At 42.8% G+C, this 12939-nt stretch overlaps 3 protein-coding genes across 3 annotated transcripts; all 3 read right to left on the bottom strand.

Moving 5' to 3' along the window:
* Positions 1–2388: 2388 nt before the first annotated feature.
* On the bottom strand, positions 2389–3712 carry LOC137944390 (uncharacterized). Its single transcript, XM_068790099.1, has 2 exons — positions 3264–3712; positions 2389–2697 (listed from the first exon to the last, which is right to left on the bottom strand). The coding sequence occupies exons 1-2, from the start codon at positions 3621–3623 to the stop codon at positions 2527–2529; spliced, it is 531 nt and encodes a 176-aa protein (XP_068646200.1). The 5' UTR covers positions 3624–3712; the 3' UTR covers positions 2389–2526.
* A 259-nt stretch (positions 3713–3971) lies between these two features.
* LOC137954000 (L-type lectin-domain containing receptor kinase S.1) lies at positions 3972–6330 on the bottom strand. The gene is made up of 2 exons (XM_068801582.1): positions 4769–6330; positions 3972–4670 (listed from the first exon to the last, which is right to left on the bottom strand). The coding sequence occupies exons 1-2, from the start codon at positions 6230–6232 to the stop codon at positions 4137–4139; spliced, it is 1998 nt and encodes a 665-aa protein (XP_068657683.1). The 5' UTR covers positions 6233–6330; the 3' UTR covers positions 3972–4136.
* Positions 6331–10759: 4429 nt separating this feature from the next.
* On the bottom strand, positions 10760–12613 carry LOC137954063 (elongation factor Tu, chloroplastic-like). The gene has a single exon (XM_068801632.1). It carries the CDS (start codon positions 12511–12513, stop codon positions 11056–11058), a length of 1458 nt encoding a protein of 485 aa, XP_068657733.1. The 5' UTR covers positions 12514–12613; the 3' UTR covers positions 10760–11055.
* Positions 12614–12939: the final 326 nt, after the last annotated feature.

Raw genomic sequence — 12939 nt, 5'->3', positions numbered from 1 at the left:
GAGTTGGAATTTTAGAACTTCATTACTCAGTTCAGCAGTAACCATAGTTTTTGTGAGAGTAAATATATTAAGCAGTGAAATGAAAACGATAGAGAAGATGAATGGCAGAGTGTGAATCCTGTTGTGAGGCTGGTTTTTACAAACTCAACCTCACACAGTGAACCTAGCCTAAATTTGTCTCTATGAAAATCTATGGAATTGAAAGTCCAATCTTGTTTTTGTATCTCTGCCTCACGGCAATGGCCTACAAACTGTGCGGAATATCCTTTCATCCTTTTCTCACCCCACAAAGGAGAGGGATAGACACCTCCCATCTTTGGCAGGTCAAGTCAGGGAGAGAGTTGTTTTCATATAGACTCACTTTCCCCCATCTTTCTACAACTGGTTACAAAAAATTGGACTAGTTGGTGTAATCAGACCTAATCCCTTCATTGGGTCACTACTCTACAAGAAGCAAAACCTGGTCAAACCTGTATTGACTAAGCTGGGTTTGCTGCCCTTAACCAGTGAAAAATTTAATCCAGACTAATTGGCTAGTTAAAACAAAGAACCAACAAACCCAACATGGCCATTTGTGTCATATATCACATGGGGAGAATTACACAGGTAAAAAAGGAATGGCAAGGGGTTCCTCCCTTGATGATGCAAACACAAGGAACGAGAGGGGCAACAATCCCCTTCTCCATGTTCACTGTGATTATGATCCCATCACAAAAAGGGCAACGGGGGAGAAGTCCCATCCCCTCCCTTGAGTGCAAATCAGAGAGAAAATTACTGTCCTCCCAACAAGAAGAAGAAGAAGAAGAAGATGATGATGATTTGTTCTTCTCTCATATTCAGGTCCTCTAGGCATCTTCAGTGGAGGACTCTCATGCAGCATAAAGAGAAAAGAACTCCTCCAAGAGGCTTGAGCAACACGTGACAAAAGCCGTTGGTACTGATCTGTCTAGTTCCCTCTCCATGACTTTGGAGTTGTTTCCCTAGATTAGCTAACTCCTAAGCTCCTAGCTGACTATCTTGGAGAAGGGACACTAATTGCCAGTACCTTGTTGTTGATTTCATTTCATTTGAAAAACCACTCAAGTATCATGGCAAAGGCTTTTTAGCCACTCTCTTGATTCTTCCATTCCCGCAGACAGAAATTCATTAACAAGCAAACTGGTTGGAATCCAAATTTTTTTTCCAAGACTCTATTTCTAACTTGGTAGCAAACACTAATGGTTGATAATTTTCACATGCACCAGCCCCTCCCTGCAACTTAAGTTTTTTTCACAACTGAAGCAATACTCTATAGTGATCTTATGCATGCAAATTTTTCATTAAATTCTTTTAAGCTATGCACCAAATCAGTAATTTGTTTTCAATCATCCTTAATTTAGTATAGGTCATTCTTCTCAGAAGAACAAATAAAAGAACCCTGATATCACATGGATTGCAAGCTAGGTTGAAAAGAAGGGAAAGGAAAAAAGGAGGACGATAGCCAAAACACTTGGTCACAGATTCCCAACAATATTTCAGCAAAGAAGCCATACCAAAGTCTTCGGCAGTGGCACAAGGTAGTTATTTTTCAAACAAAAAAATCTGTTAAATGCAAATCACTATTAGCATCTTTCTTCTCCAATTTCCAAGTGCTAGTCAGTCTGTCAGCCTGCTTCTTCTGGTGGCATGGAACCAGTTGGATTTCATGAGATTCAGGATTATAACAATGGGAAAAACAGGAAACGACTGAATTGGTTTAAGCAATTACCTCTTCCAAGTCTTTTTAAACACATATGACAGCCAGAAAATCTCATGGAAGGTTCTTACTGGAGAGTTCCTTCAACTATAGAGCCAGTTGGTGCTAGGTCATTAAGAAATTAGTTTCTTCATGAAAGCTAGTTAACCTGCTTATGCTTGATTTATTTTATGTACCACTTTTATTTCTCCCTTCATGGAAGGTAACTATAGGAAAGCGCATAGCACATGAAGGATAAAATTATCATCTCTTAATATATTGTTAGCAACTTAGCTGTGTGACAAGTAATCATGCATGCAATTTTTTCCTGTGTCTACTGAGTTTATAAGAAAAAAAAAGGCCCTCCTACACCAGTGGCATTTACTACAAGAAAAAATCTGACAAACAAAATTTGCTTGAGAACTTTCAGATTTAAAATTAATAATACTATGATGTCGGTGATGATAATAATAATTGCAATTAAGTTTTTTCACTATTATTGAACTGAAACATTGGAATAAGAATTGCTGAAAAGGAAGTGCCGATATAAAGATTTGATTAATATTTAAGTAAAAGGATGAACTAGTTTTGCATTTGCACTGGTGGTCAACCAGACAAGCTGATTTCATCCCAAAACATTCACTCAAACACAGCTGCACACCTTGACAACAGAATAGATGCAAATCAGACAAAGAAATAATATCAGCTGCTCAAGTGTGAATGGAATACCAAAATGATGCTAACCTTAACATGATACAATAGAATACATATCTCAGGATATGGTGAAATGAACTTATCCTCAGGCACGTAGGTTATACCCCATTTGCCAATTCTGACAGAGAGGCCATGAGAGCAGTTGGAGAAGCCCAAACAGGAAGGTCAAACCAAACTTGCTTTAATTGCTCTTCTTGATTCTGACAAAGTTGTCTGGCCAGATCACATAGGTTTGAGACGTTCTGGATAATTTCTTCTTGAGCCTCTACCTGTACAAACCAGAATGAGAAATGAGAAAAGTCTTCAAACTCTATTCAGTTTCACATATTTTATTTAGTACTTTCAATCCGAATAGTCTAATTTGGAAATATAAAGCACTTCACCCCATAAAAATGATTACAAATAGTCACCATTGTCGGTGACCTACAGAGAGAGTTAACATCATGCACCAGGTTGATTATTTATCATAAAGGAGGAATCGTAACATTACCTAGTTTATGGTTACCCACCAACCCAAAGTGCCAAACACTGCAGCACAGAGAGCTGATGCAGTGGGTACTACTACCCGAGTCCTCAAGTGCATAATCAACCAATAAAATATGCATCAGTGTTCCAGTGACATCGACGTCGAATAGCTAAAAAAATGCTCATGAGAATCAAGATTACTTCATCCATTAAGTCAAGATTCAGCTCTCGACATTGTAAAAAATCAAATCAAATTTGGGAAAAACTAGACGCAAGAAATTAAGGAAGAAAATCCAACAACATCCAGAAATGTTCCACGAAGCAAGCCCTAATCCCTAAAGAAATAAAGCAAGCCTACCCAATTTCTCACCTGCATAAGCAATTCATCAATTATTCGCTCCGACCCAGTATCCTTCACCACCTCCACAGCCGGCAGTGGCGAAGAACGTTCCAGAGAAGTAGAGCGTTGTCCGTCGACCTTCATCTGCTTCAGCTTAGCTGACAACTCCTCCCATTGTCGGATCTCTTCCCCGTATTTCCTCCTCAGCTTCAACAACGTTCTCTTCTTCCTCTGCAACCTCCGCCGCTTCAGTTCCGCCTCCGCGGGTTCATCCACCGCAGCAGACCGCGACGGCTGAGGAAGATACTCCGTTCGCTGCCTCTTCCTCCTCTTGAACACAAACCCATCGTCGTCGCAGACCTCCCATTCGTCCTCTCGAGAATCGATCATGAGAGACGAAGAGAAATTTAGGAATGAGAACTGAGAAGGGGATAGATTGTGGTTTCTCTCCAGAATGTTCCCGCTTTTTTGTATTTCAAGAGTCGTAGAGCCTGCATTTTGCGACAGATCCCCACTTTGAAATATTATAGGGACAGACATGTAATTACTATTTTATTTATTATTTTAAAAAAATTCTAAATAATACTCTTAATACTTAGCAGTCTACCAATTTTTTTTAAATAAAAAATAGACTCCTGTCTCTTTTTTTTAAATAATTATATTCCTTTGGGAACATTTTTGTTCCAAATAAAAAATATTTTAAAATTAATCAAGGAAGGGTAATAAGGTACAAATCAGTTATAACTTAAAATACACTCCAAAAAAATTGTATTTACGATATAGCCATATTTTACAAAATTTGCATATTTCAAAATAAAAATAAGAAAATTTTATTTTTGTCCCCGTCACGACCAAAACTGTGGAAAGGAGTTCCCCGTAGAATCTGTACAAATCTCAGACACATCACTGTGGGTCCACTTGTACCTCATCGCCACATTTTAAACCGGAGAGCAATCTGCGCGCGCCGCCGGCAGCCTCCTCCCCGACCAAAATCGCGACGACCTCCTTCATGGTGGGTCGACGGTCCGGATCGGGGTGGCAGCAGGCCAGACCCAGCTTCAAATCCCTCTCCATCTCCTCCACCGGGTATTCGCCGGCGATCCTCTCATCCGCCGCTTCCAAGATCGTCCCCTCCGCATACAGCTCTCTCACTCGATCGATGAGCGGCGGATCGTCGTCCGACATCGTGTCGATCGGCCGGCGCCCGGTCGCCACCTCCAATATGACCACCCCGAAGCTGTACACGTCGCTCGCCGCCGTCGGCGCCAGCACCTTAGCCAGCTCTGGCGCCATGTATCCCAGCGTCCCCACTACACGCGTGCTGCTCGGCGCTTGCCCGTGTTGGTATAGCTTCGCCAGGCCGAAGTCCCCCAGACGTCCTCTCATCTCGGAGTCCAACAGAATGTTGCTCGACTTGATGTCCCGGTGGAGCACCATCTGTTTGTCGAAATTCCCAAAAGAGTTCAGATTGTAGTATGGTTTGTGTTTATGATTTAAAGACTCGCATTAGCAAGCAAATTGCTTTGTCAACGCACCTGATCCCAGCCGTGATGCAGGTAGAGGAGTCCCTCGGCGACGTCTGTTAATACAAGGCGGCGGCGCTCCCAGCTCAAAGGCTCTTCCGGTTTGTCGAAAATACGTTTGTTGAGACTTCCGTTCGGCATGTAGTCATAAACCAGCATCAGCTCGTTCCTTTTTCTGCACCAACCTCGCATTTGAACCAGGTTCTTGTGCTGTAGCCTCCCCATGCTGGATATTTCCGCCATGAACTCTCTCATTCCCTGCTTCGAGTCATGGGAGATGCATTTCACGGCGATCTCCGCATTGTTGCTGCTGGCTAGGACCCCTTTGTAGACTTTCCCGAATCCCCCGTAACCGAGCAGCCGCTCTTTCGAGAATCCATTGGTGGCTTCAGAGAGCTGCTCGTAGGAAAACCGATGTGGCCAGTATTCCAGCTCCCATTCTTCGACTTCATCTTTTTCTTCCCTTGGCCTCCTCCGGTAACAAAACCAGTAGAGACCCAGCAAGCAGAGACCCACGAAAACGAAGGAACCGCAGGTAATACCTGCAATAGCCCCTGCTGCCAACGAAGACGAAGAGGGAGGTTTCGGCATAAAATCCGGCAAGTTCGAAGTGCTTAATTCACTAGCCGGGCGTCCTTCATCATTCAAACTCCAAGCCAAGATCCTCTGACGCTCGACCCAAGTGACTCCAGAAGACGAGCTGACCTTTGACGCTGAGAACCCAACAAACATTTCGTCAGATATGTAGTCGGCGATGTCCGGGCTCGTGTACGATACCAAGGGGCGGGACGGGCGCGGCATGTTTGCTGGAGCCATAGTCACATTGATCCGGAAATTTGGGCCGATGAAATCGATCCACGCTCGAACATTCATACCTGACCGCATCTGTATGGGTACAAACTGGTTGGAGGAGTCCCAATAGCCGGAAGTGTTGATGACGGCCGATTCGATGTTGTTGAGGTCCACTCCGACATGGTTATCGTCCGGATCGTTGAATTCGGTGTTCCTTCCAGTGTCAAACTCGATGGCGAGGAGGGGAGCAACGAAGGGCACAGTGGCGTTAGAGAAGACCCCTAAGTACTGCCCGGAGATAGCACGAGGGGGGTCAGTAGAATTGGAGAGGACGAAAGCGATGCCAAAGCCGGGAAGGCTGGGGTTTTCAGGGAGTATGGAAAAGATGAAAGAAGTAGAGAAAGAGGAGAGTCTGGTCGCGTTGGTGCCGTCGCTTCGCCTTTTCATTCGCAGTGGAGTAGGGAAGAAGAGTCTACCGATGGATTGCTTGTTCTCGTCGACTGTTAGTCGGACAACAGGTGAGTCTATCCGTGCGTCCCGCAGGAGGAGCAGACCCTCGCTGCTGTTGAAGGAATTGAAGAGGAAATCCACAGCGCAGACCGACGCAAGCAGGAGGTGGGAGATGAAAATCATCAGGTACCCCTTAAAAGCCAACATTTTGCTGGATTCTAGCCGAATTCCCATTCGACAAAGATCTCAATTTTGATTTCGATTTCGATTTCGATTTCGATTTCGTGGGCAACAGAGATGGCATTTGTTGTAGCCGACAAAACCCTCCCCGGATTTCTACTTTTCCTGGGTCTAGGTTGTTTCTCTTTTCTCCCTTTATATCCTGATATCTGACAGAATACAAGTCTATATTGTGGAAAAGTCGGTGATTGATACTGATTAAGCATTTTGCGTTGTCTGGTTAATATCATCAATTATCTAGATGATATTATCAGTAATCGTCGTTTTCATGGATTATTTAAATGAGATAAACTTCTGAACCACTTGGATTTATGTTAATGAGTTTGGTGGAATTCCATAAACGCGAACGAATACTTAAATCGAAGGAATAGCAGGAGATCCAGTAATGGATATTAGAGTAGAAAGTAGTTATTTGGTTCAATCTCCACGTTGGGTAAGAAATTTGCAGGAAATCCAATCCAAAGAGAAGAACCACCTCTGCCACTTGTAAATTGATGGTGTAAAACCACCTCTGCCACTTTCTAACTGGAAATTGGTAAACCAATTTTGGCCTTTTTATTTCCCTATTGTGTATGGCTCTGACTTTTCAAGAGAAACATCATCTATTCAATATCATCATCGCTTACAGGTACAAGTCGCATTATTAATTCGTTTTCGGTGACATTCTCTGCGGCTTCGCCAATTCTGCTTTCAGCAATTCTTCGTTGATTAGCAGTTTCCGCAATAAGATTAGACACTGAGACAAGTATTGGTTTCGTAACGACGCTTTCTGCAGCCGTGCAGGGCAAGAGAAATGGCTTCATTTGATCTACCGGAGCGATCTTAACCCAAGGATCGCCAGCCTCATGCTAACAAATTGATTATACAGCAGCATATGGAAAAAAAAAAAAATCGGGAAATCTGCTACCCACCAATGCTACCGCGGATAAAAAGGTTCATCATCTACAAACTCAGGTGCGGTACTTACTTAGCAATCCCAAGCAGAATGCTCTGAAATATGAAGGCTCATCGGACAAATTCTTGGGGAAGTCTCTTCCACAGAATCCAAACTGGGTTTCCATCCTAATGTCTTCAACATCTTTGCCTTTCGAATCGGAGGTGTAAAGGTTTCGTCTGGCTTTCTGTATCGACCCATGATCCATTTAGTCCATTTATCACTGGAAATATAGAAATCCTTTGCAGAAAAGAATTCATCAGACTCATCAACGCCTGTGCCAGACGCAACAGACTCGGCTTTTGCAGCAACCTGCAACGTCCCCGAGTTTCTCTGTTTCAGTTTCATCACTGTAGTTATGGGGACAAGATAGAATTTCTGACCTGGTAAGAGCACCTCTTTCGGCTCCAAAATCGATTCGTCCGGTCTTCTGAAAACTTCTTGCCGGGCAAAGCACATCCCAGGGTGCCTCTCCAACACCTCAGCTGCTGTCACTGCGCGTTGATACAATTCCACCAGCCCACCAGCTAGAACGATTCTCACCGACAAACGTTTGCATTCTGAACTGAAAGCATCCGTCTGAATTGAACTGAAGCAAGCCGAAGAGACCGACCCATCTCCCAGTTTGGAATTCCTCCGGTAGTACCAAGCTGCCCCCAAAACACGAATGTACCTCCTCAACATGGCCGCAGCTCGATGTCTTCTTCCCAATCAGGTCAGTGATTTGGGAGAAGGCTTACCCATTTCAAAAGCTCTCTTGGGAACTTTCCATTGTTCATAGTTGCCGGTTTTGTATTCTAGTTCCGGCCATAGGCATGGCTGACGAAACCGAGGTGAGCGAGGCATCTCTCTGAGGGACTTTGTTTTCTTCGCCTACGACAAGATCCACATCTCCAGAAAAACAACTAGACAATACTGGAATTTCAGTGGAAGTTGTTTGACCAGTAGCTTTATCTCTACTTCAAAAAGCATCAGTATGATTTTTATATAGTCTTCAACACCCACAAATGTAAGGTAAGCTGACATGGTTAGGTATTAAAATAAGAAGCAGATTTGTTATCTAAGACACAAGTACACTGTTTTGGAGTTTTGCAGAAATTCCGTCGTCTAGGCCAAGAGTAGGACGTTGCATCTTCTTCGGTACTGTGATTAATGAACTGACTTCTTTGAACCAATAGTGACATGAAATCACAGATAAAAGGAATAGGGAAAAAACAGGCGAGAGAAGAAGACGATGAGAACTAGCTGGCGCTGAAACGGGTCTATTATCACACAAGAAACATCACAACTTCGTGGACCTGTAACACCATTTTTTAGTGGAACTATAAGCTTCCTTACTTACCCTTTGGAAATCTTCATAAGCTTACCCCGATGTTCAATTAACCAAAAGTAATATCTGTAATGTTCAAAATACCCAAAATGAGAAGTAATTAGGTTGAGATCTCGGCAGCTAAACATGGTATAGGCATGTTCCTGCCGTCTGTAACCTCTGTATTTACATGCTGGGTTCGTTTGAGTTCATGAAAGTCAATTTCAGCGATACTTGGCTGGCTTGTCATTTTTTGAAGTCACATAGTTGCATAAATGACCATATTTAAAAAAACAAAAACAATGAAGATATCAAACATTCTGGCAGAAAGTGACAAATTCCTGTATATTTACGTCCGTTTTAAGATCCTGAATCATGATCAATGTTAGATGCTTCTTTCCTGCATTTTTAATGGATTACCAGTATGACAGTCAGAATAACAGCAACAACTTGTTCCCTTCAGTGCACCAAACAGAAAACATAAGATCATGTTTCTGTGTCTTGTGTATCATCAGGTCTCTGAGGCCATTCCCCTTCTTATAGAGAAATGAAATAAGTCCAGGTCCGGCTGAATTAGTTCTAGGCAAAAAGAAGAATACATAAAAAATGAGCTACAGATGCCAAGGGAAGTCTCTGCATATTGAATATTACCATCTTGCTGATGCGGATAGTGTCTTGAAATTAACAAAAGAACTTACAGCAGTTCACAGTTTGTAGTATTTTTTTACATTAACAAGAGAACTTACAACAGTCCAAGTTCAAAGAGACTACAATAGGCTCCAAAAGATAGAGAAGCAAAGCTAAAATATAGCATAACTGTGAGACGTTCAGAAGTATAAGGTACTGGCTTCATCTCCCATCTCATGACCTTTAAAGCAAAAATCATGGACTGAACAGAACAACCAACAACTGACATGAAGAGCATGCTGATACTCACCACAAGTCTGAGCAAGTTTTGAACCAAACAAACTAACACTCAAAGGGAGCAGAAAGGTGCATTTTTTAACTAAAAAGTGGTGACCATCAAGAATTATTCTCTACACATGTTCAATATTACTTATTTTAAGATGCAAGCTATACCATGCATGATAGCTTGATCTGCACATCCAATATCACATACAGAAAAGGCACCCAACTCAAAATCATCCATTATGAAAGAGATAGCAGGTGACAACTATGTTCTTCAGCCCAACTACAAATAATGAGATTATAGTGAATATGAGAATGGATGGAGGAAAGCAAGCATAACTAGAGGCAGAAATAGTTCCTATTAATTGCAAACTGCAGTGGCTATCATTATAACATTCCTTCAAAAATTTGTGTGTACAAAATTAAATGAAATTGGCTGTAAAAATGTAATTTGGAAAGCATGTCCTACCTACAGACACCTACAAATACCATAAAATCAGGAGAGAGAATAACATGAGAACATGAACTATGCTAATAACATTCAGGATATTTGTAGTGCAGCAAGGAACAGGTATATAATTGAAATGCAGGAAGCTTAAAAGTAGACCCATAAAGCAGAAGATATTATTGAGCAGTCCCATATACACTCATGTGTAAGGGAAATAGATGAAATGCCGGTAACTGATCTCTTTGCATGGTGCTAAGTGCTAACTCTAAATGGCAAATGATATGCTAATTATATGAGGAAAAAAGAAAGAGTAGTTACTTGATCTTATGGAGAAAAGCTGATAGCACACAAACTCTATCTACAAAACATGAATTGAACTAATAAAAACTAACCAGTAGAGGCACATGCTACATCCATATTTGTCCACTTACATATCACCATAAATCAGGCAATAGAGGATGACCAACTGACCAAGTCTGCACTACAGCATTTAAGCTCAACAAAGTTAACGAGGAATAGAGTATGCAAACAGCCTGTCTGAAGATTGTCATACCCTACGAAATCCTGCCACCTTGTTTGAGTAAAACAAACCATGTTGCAGACCACCTGAACAAGAGAAAGATCCAAAATTCCAGCTGTTGGCATCATTTACTGTTTTTTTCTTGATTAAATCAAGCTGCAGCTATGGTTCCCTAAATTGGTGGTTCACTATGTATTGACCTAATATGCATTAGAATTAAGAGTTACCCTATGCAATTCTATCCACATCAGCCAATGCAAGACTAGAACCCTGCAAAATCTTGTCATTATCCATGAATTCATATGAGAAACTTGAGTACCTGATTACACTGCATGCTGGTTATTATAGAATGTACCTAGGGCCATATAACATACTAATAACAGGAACATTATGGGAAAAAATTAAATGAAGGTTCCCAAGGACAAGAACAAGAGCATTTCATTTTATCATTACAGGAAACATTGGTGTCCTGAACTGTAATGACCAAAACATCTGAGGCAACAAAAATAGGTAAAGAGTCACTTACAACCGTCCCCGGGTTTGCCAACCTAATTAAAATGCTTAAACCGCTTATAAGCAACAAGAAGGATGGAAAATTTTAGTAACATACGATATGTGATGCAAGGAATGGAATGTGAACCTGGAGTATTCAGTCCTCACATACAAGTGAGGTTAGCAAATTGGAGTAAAAGCTAACTCATTCAATAATGGACTGGATGACTCCTGCCCCGACAGTCTTTCCACCTTCTCTGATAGCAAATCTCATTCCCTGCTCACAAGCTACAGGCATGATAAGCTCCACAACCATCTTAACTCGATCACCGGGCATAACCATCTTTGATTCTTCATCCTTATCATTCATAATAGATGCCACCCGGCCAGTCACATCAGTGGTTCTCATGTAGAATTGCGGGCGGTAGCCGGAGAAGAAAGGAGAGTGTCTTCCTCCCTCCTCTTTCTTCAACACATAGACAATTGCAACAAACTTGGTGTGGGGAGTAATGGTTCCAGGCTTGGCCAATACCATCCCTCTTTGAATATCAGCCTTTTGGACACCTCTGAGAAGAAGACCGACATTGTCCCCAGCCATGGCATCATCAAGAATCTTTTGAAACATCTCAACCCCTGTGACTGTAGTGTTGCGAGTATCCTTCAAGCCTACAATGTCAACAGTTTCTCCAACCTTAATGGTCCCACGCTCGACTCTACCTGTGGCGACAGTCCCACGACCAGTAATTGAGAAGACATCTTCAACGGCGAGCAAGAACGGGAGATCAGTCTGTCGTTGGGGGATGGGGATGTAACTGTCAACGGCTTCCATTAGCTCGTAAATCTTATCCACCCACTGGTTTTCCCCTCGCTTAATTGCAGGGTTGCCCGTTAAGGCCTCGAGAGCCAAAAGAGCCGAGCCGGAGATAATGGGGATATCATCTCCGGGGAATTCGTACAAGGAAAGAAGCTCCCGAACCTCAAGCTCGACGAGCTGGAGAAGTTCCTCGTCGTCCACCTGGTCCTGCTTGTTCAAGAAGACTACCATATTGGGGACACCTACCTGCTTAGCGAGCAGAATGTGCTCTTTCGTCTGAGGCATAGGGCCGTCGGCGCCGGAGACGACCAGAATAGCACCGTCCATCTGGGCAGCTCCGGTGATCATATTCTTGACATAATCGGCATGACCCGGACAGTCGACATGAGCGTAGTGGCGGTTCTCTGTCTCATACTCCACAGTAGCCGTATTAATGGTGATACCACGGGCGCGCTCCTCCGGGGCGGCGTCAATTTCGTCATATTTCTTGGGGGCACTGTTACCCATTGAAGCAAGAGCCATGGTGAGCGCTGCGGTGAGAGTGGTCTTCCCATGGTCGACGTGTCCAATGGTCCCGATGTTGACATGGGGCTTCTTCCTCTCGAACTTGCCGCGAGCTGCCTGGATGGTGAGGCCGGTGCAATGCCTGCCGGCAGTCCAGGTAGAAGGGGTAACCCACCACTGGGACGGGGATGAATTGATGAAGGAAGAAGCAGAGGAGAGAAGGTAAGCGGAGGATTTCTTCACGGGTACTGCTGCAGGTCTGCTGTTACTGCCACCTGCGGAGGCTCTGACAGTAGAGAAGAAGACAACGCTGGAGGAAGACGATGCTGCTCCGGCAATAGCCATGGATATAGGAGGGGAAGACGGAAAGAGGTAAATGGAAATTGGGTCTCTTCTCCGGGGAGAGGAAAGAAAGCAGAAAGTACTGTGAAGGGAGTAGATTCGAGGGTTTATCTTATCTCCATCAGGGAACCGAAGCAAGGGACCGCAAATAGGCCGTCATAACCGCTTTCTGCCAGAAAATAAATTTAAAATATATACATTTTTAATCATAATGGATTTTCTTCTGGTATGATTCATGGCTTCATGAAGTTACAATTTAATGAATTTATTTATTCATTTTTAGTTTTTATGCTATTTAGTGTTTGGTATTTGAAATTTGTTATTTTTTGAAGAATGATTTATTACAGGAGAGCAAATGAGGTTTGTGGTTTGAAGAGGAGTTGCATGGTGTTACAGGCAATCACTTGAGCACGAAGATCAGCAGCTGCT

This window comes from Aristolochia californica, unplaced genomic scaffold, assembly GCF_029961685.1.
Source record: "Aristolochia californica isolate CCGP_79_NKW_82.1479 unplaced genomic scaffold, dmAriCali1.0.hap1 SCAF_1, whole genome shotgun sequence".
Taxonomy (NCBI): Eukaryota; Viridiplantae; Streptophyta; class Magnoliopsida; order Piperales; family Aristolochiaceae; genus Aristolochia; species Aristolochia californica.
The sequence above is the reverse complement of the archived record's forward strand: the minus strand, read 5'-3'. Positions and strand labels throughout refer to the sequence as shown.

Bases quoted from the DNA above. Each gene is read 5' to 3' on its own strand.
- LOC137944390 (XM_068790099.1), bottom strand. From the start codon at position 3,623: ATGATCGATTCTCGAGAGGACGAATGGGAGGTCTGCGACGACGATGGG. The intron at 2,698-3,263 runs GTGAGAAATTGG...TGGTTTGTACAG, and splicing joins TTGATGAATTGCTTATGCAG to GTAGAGGCTCAAGAAGAAAT.
- LOC137954000 (XM_068801582.1), bottom strand. From the start codon at position 6,232: ATGGGAATTCGGCTAGAATCCAGCAAAATGTTGGCTTTTAAGGGGTAC. The intron at 4,671-4,768 runs GTGCGTTGACAA...TTCGACAAACAG, and splicing joins TGCATCACGGCTGGGATCAG to ATGGTGCTCCACCGGGACAT.
- LOC137954063 (XM_068801632.1), bottom strand. From the start codon at position 12,513: ATGGCTATTGCCGGAGCAGCATCGTCTTCCTCCAGCGTTGTCTTCTTC.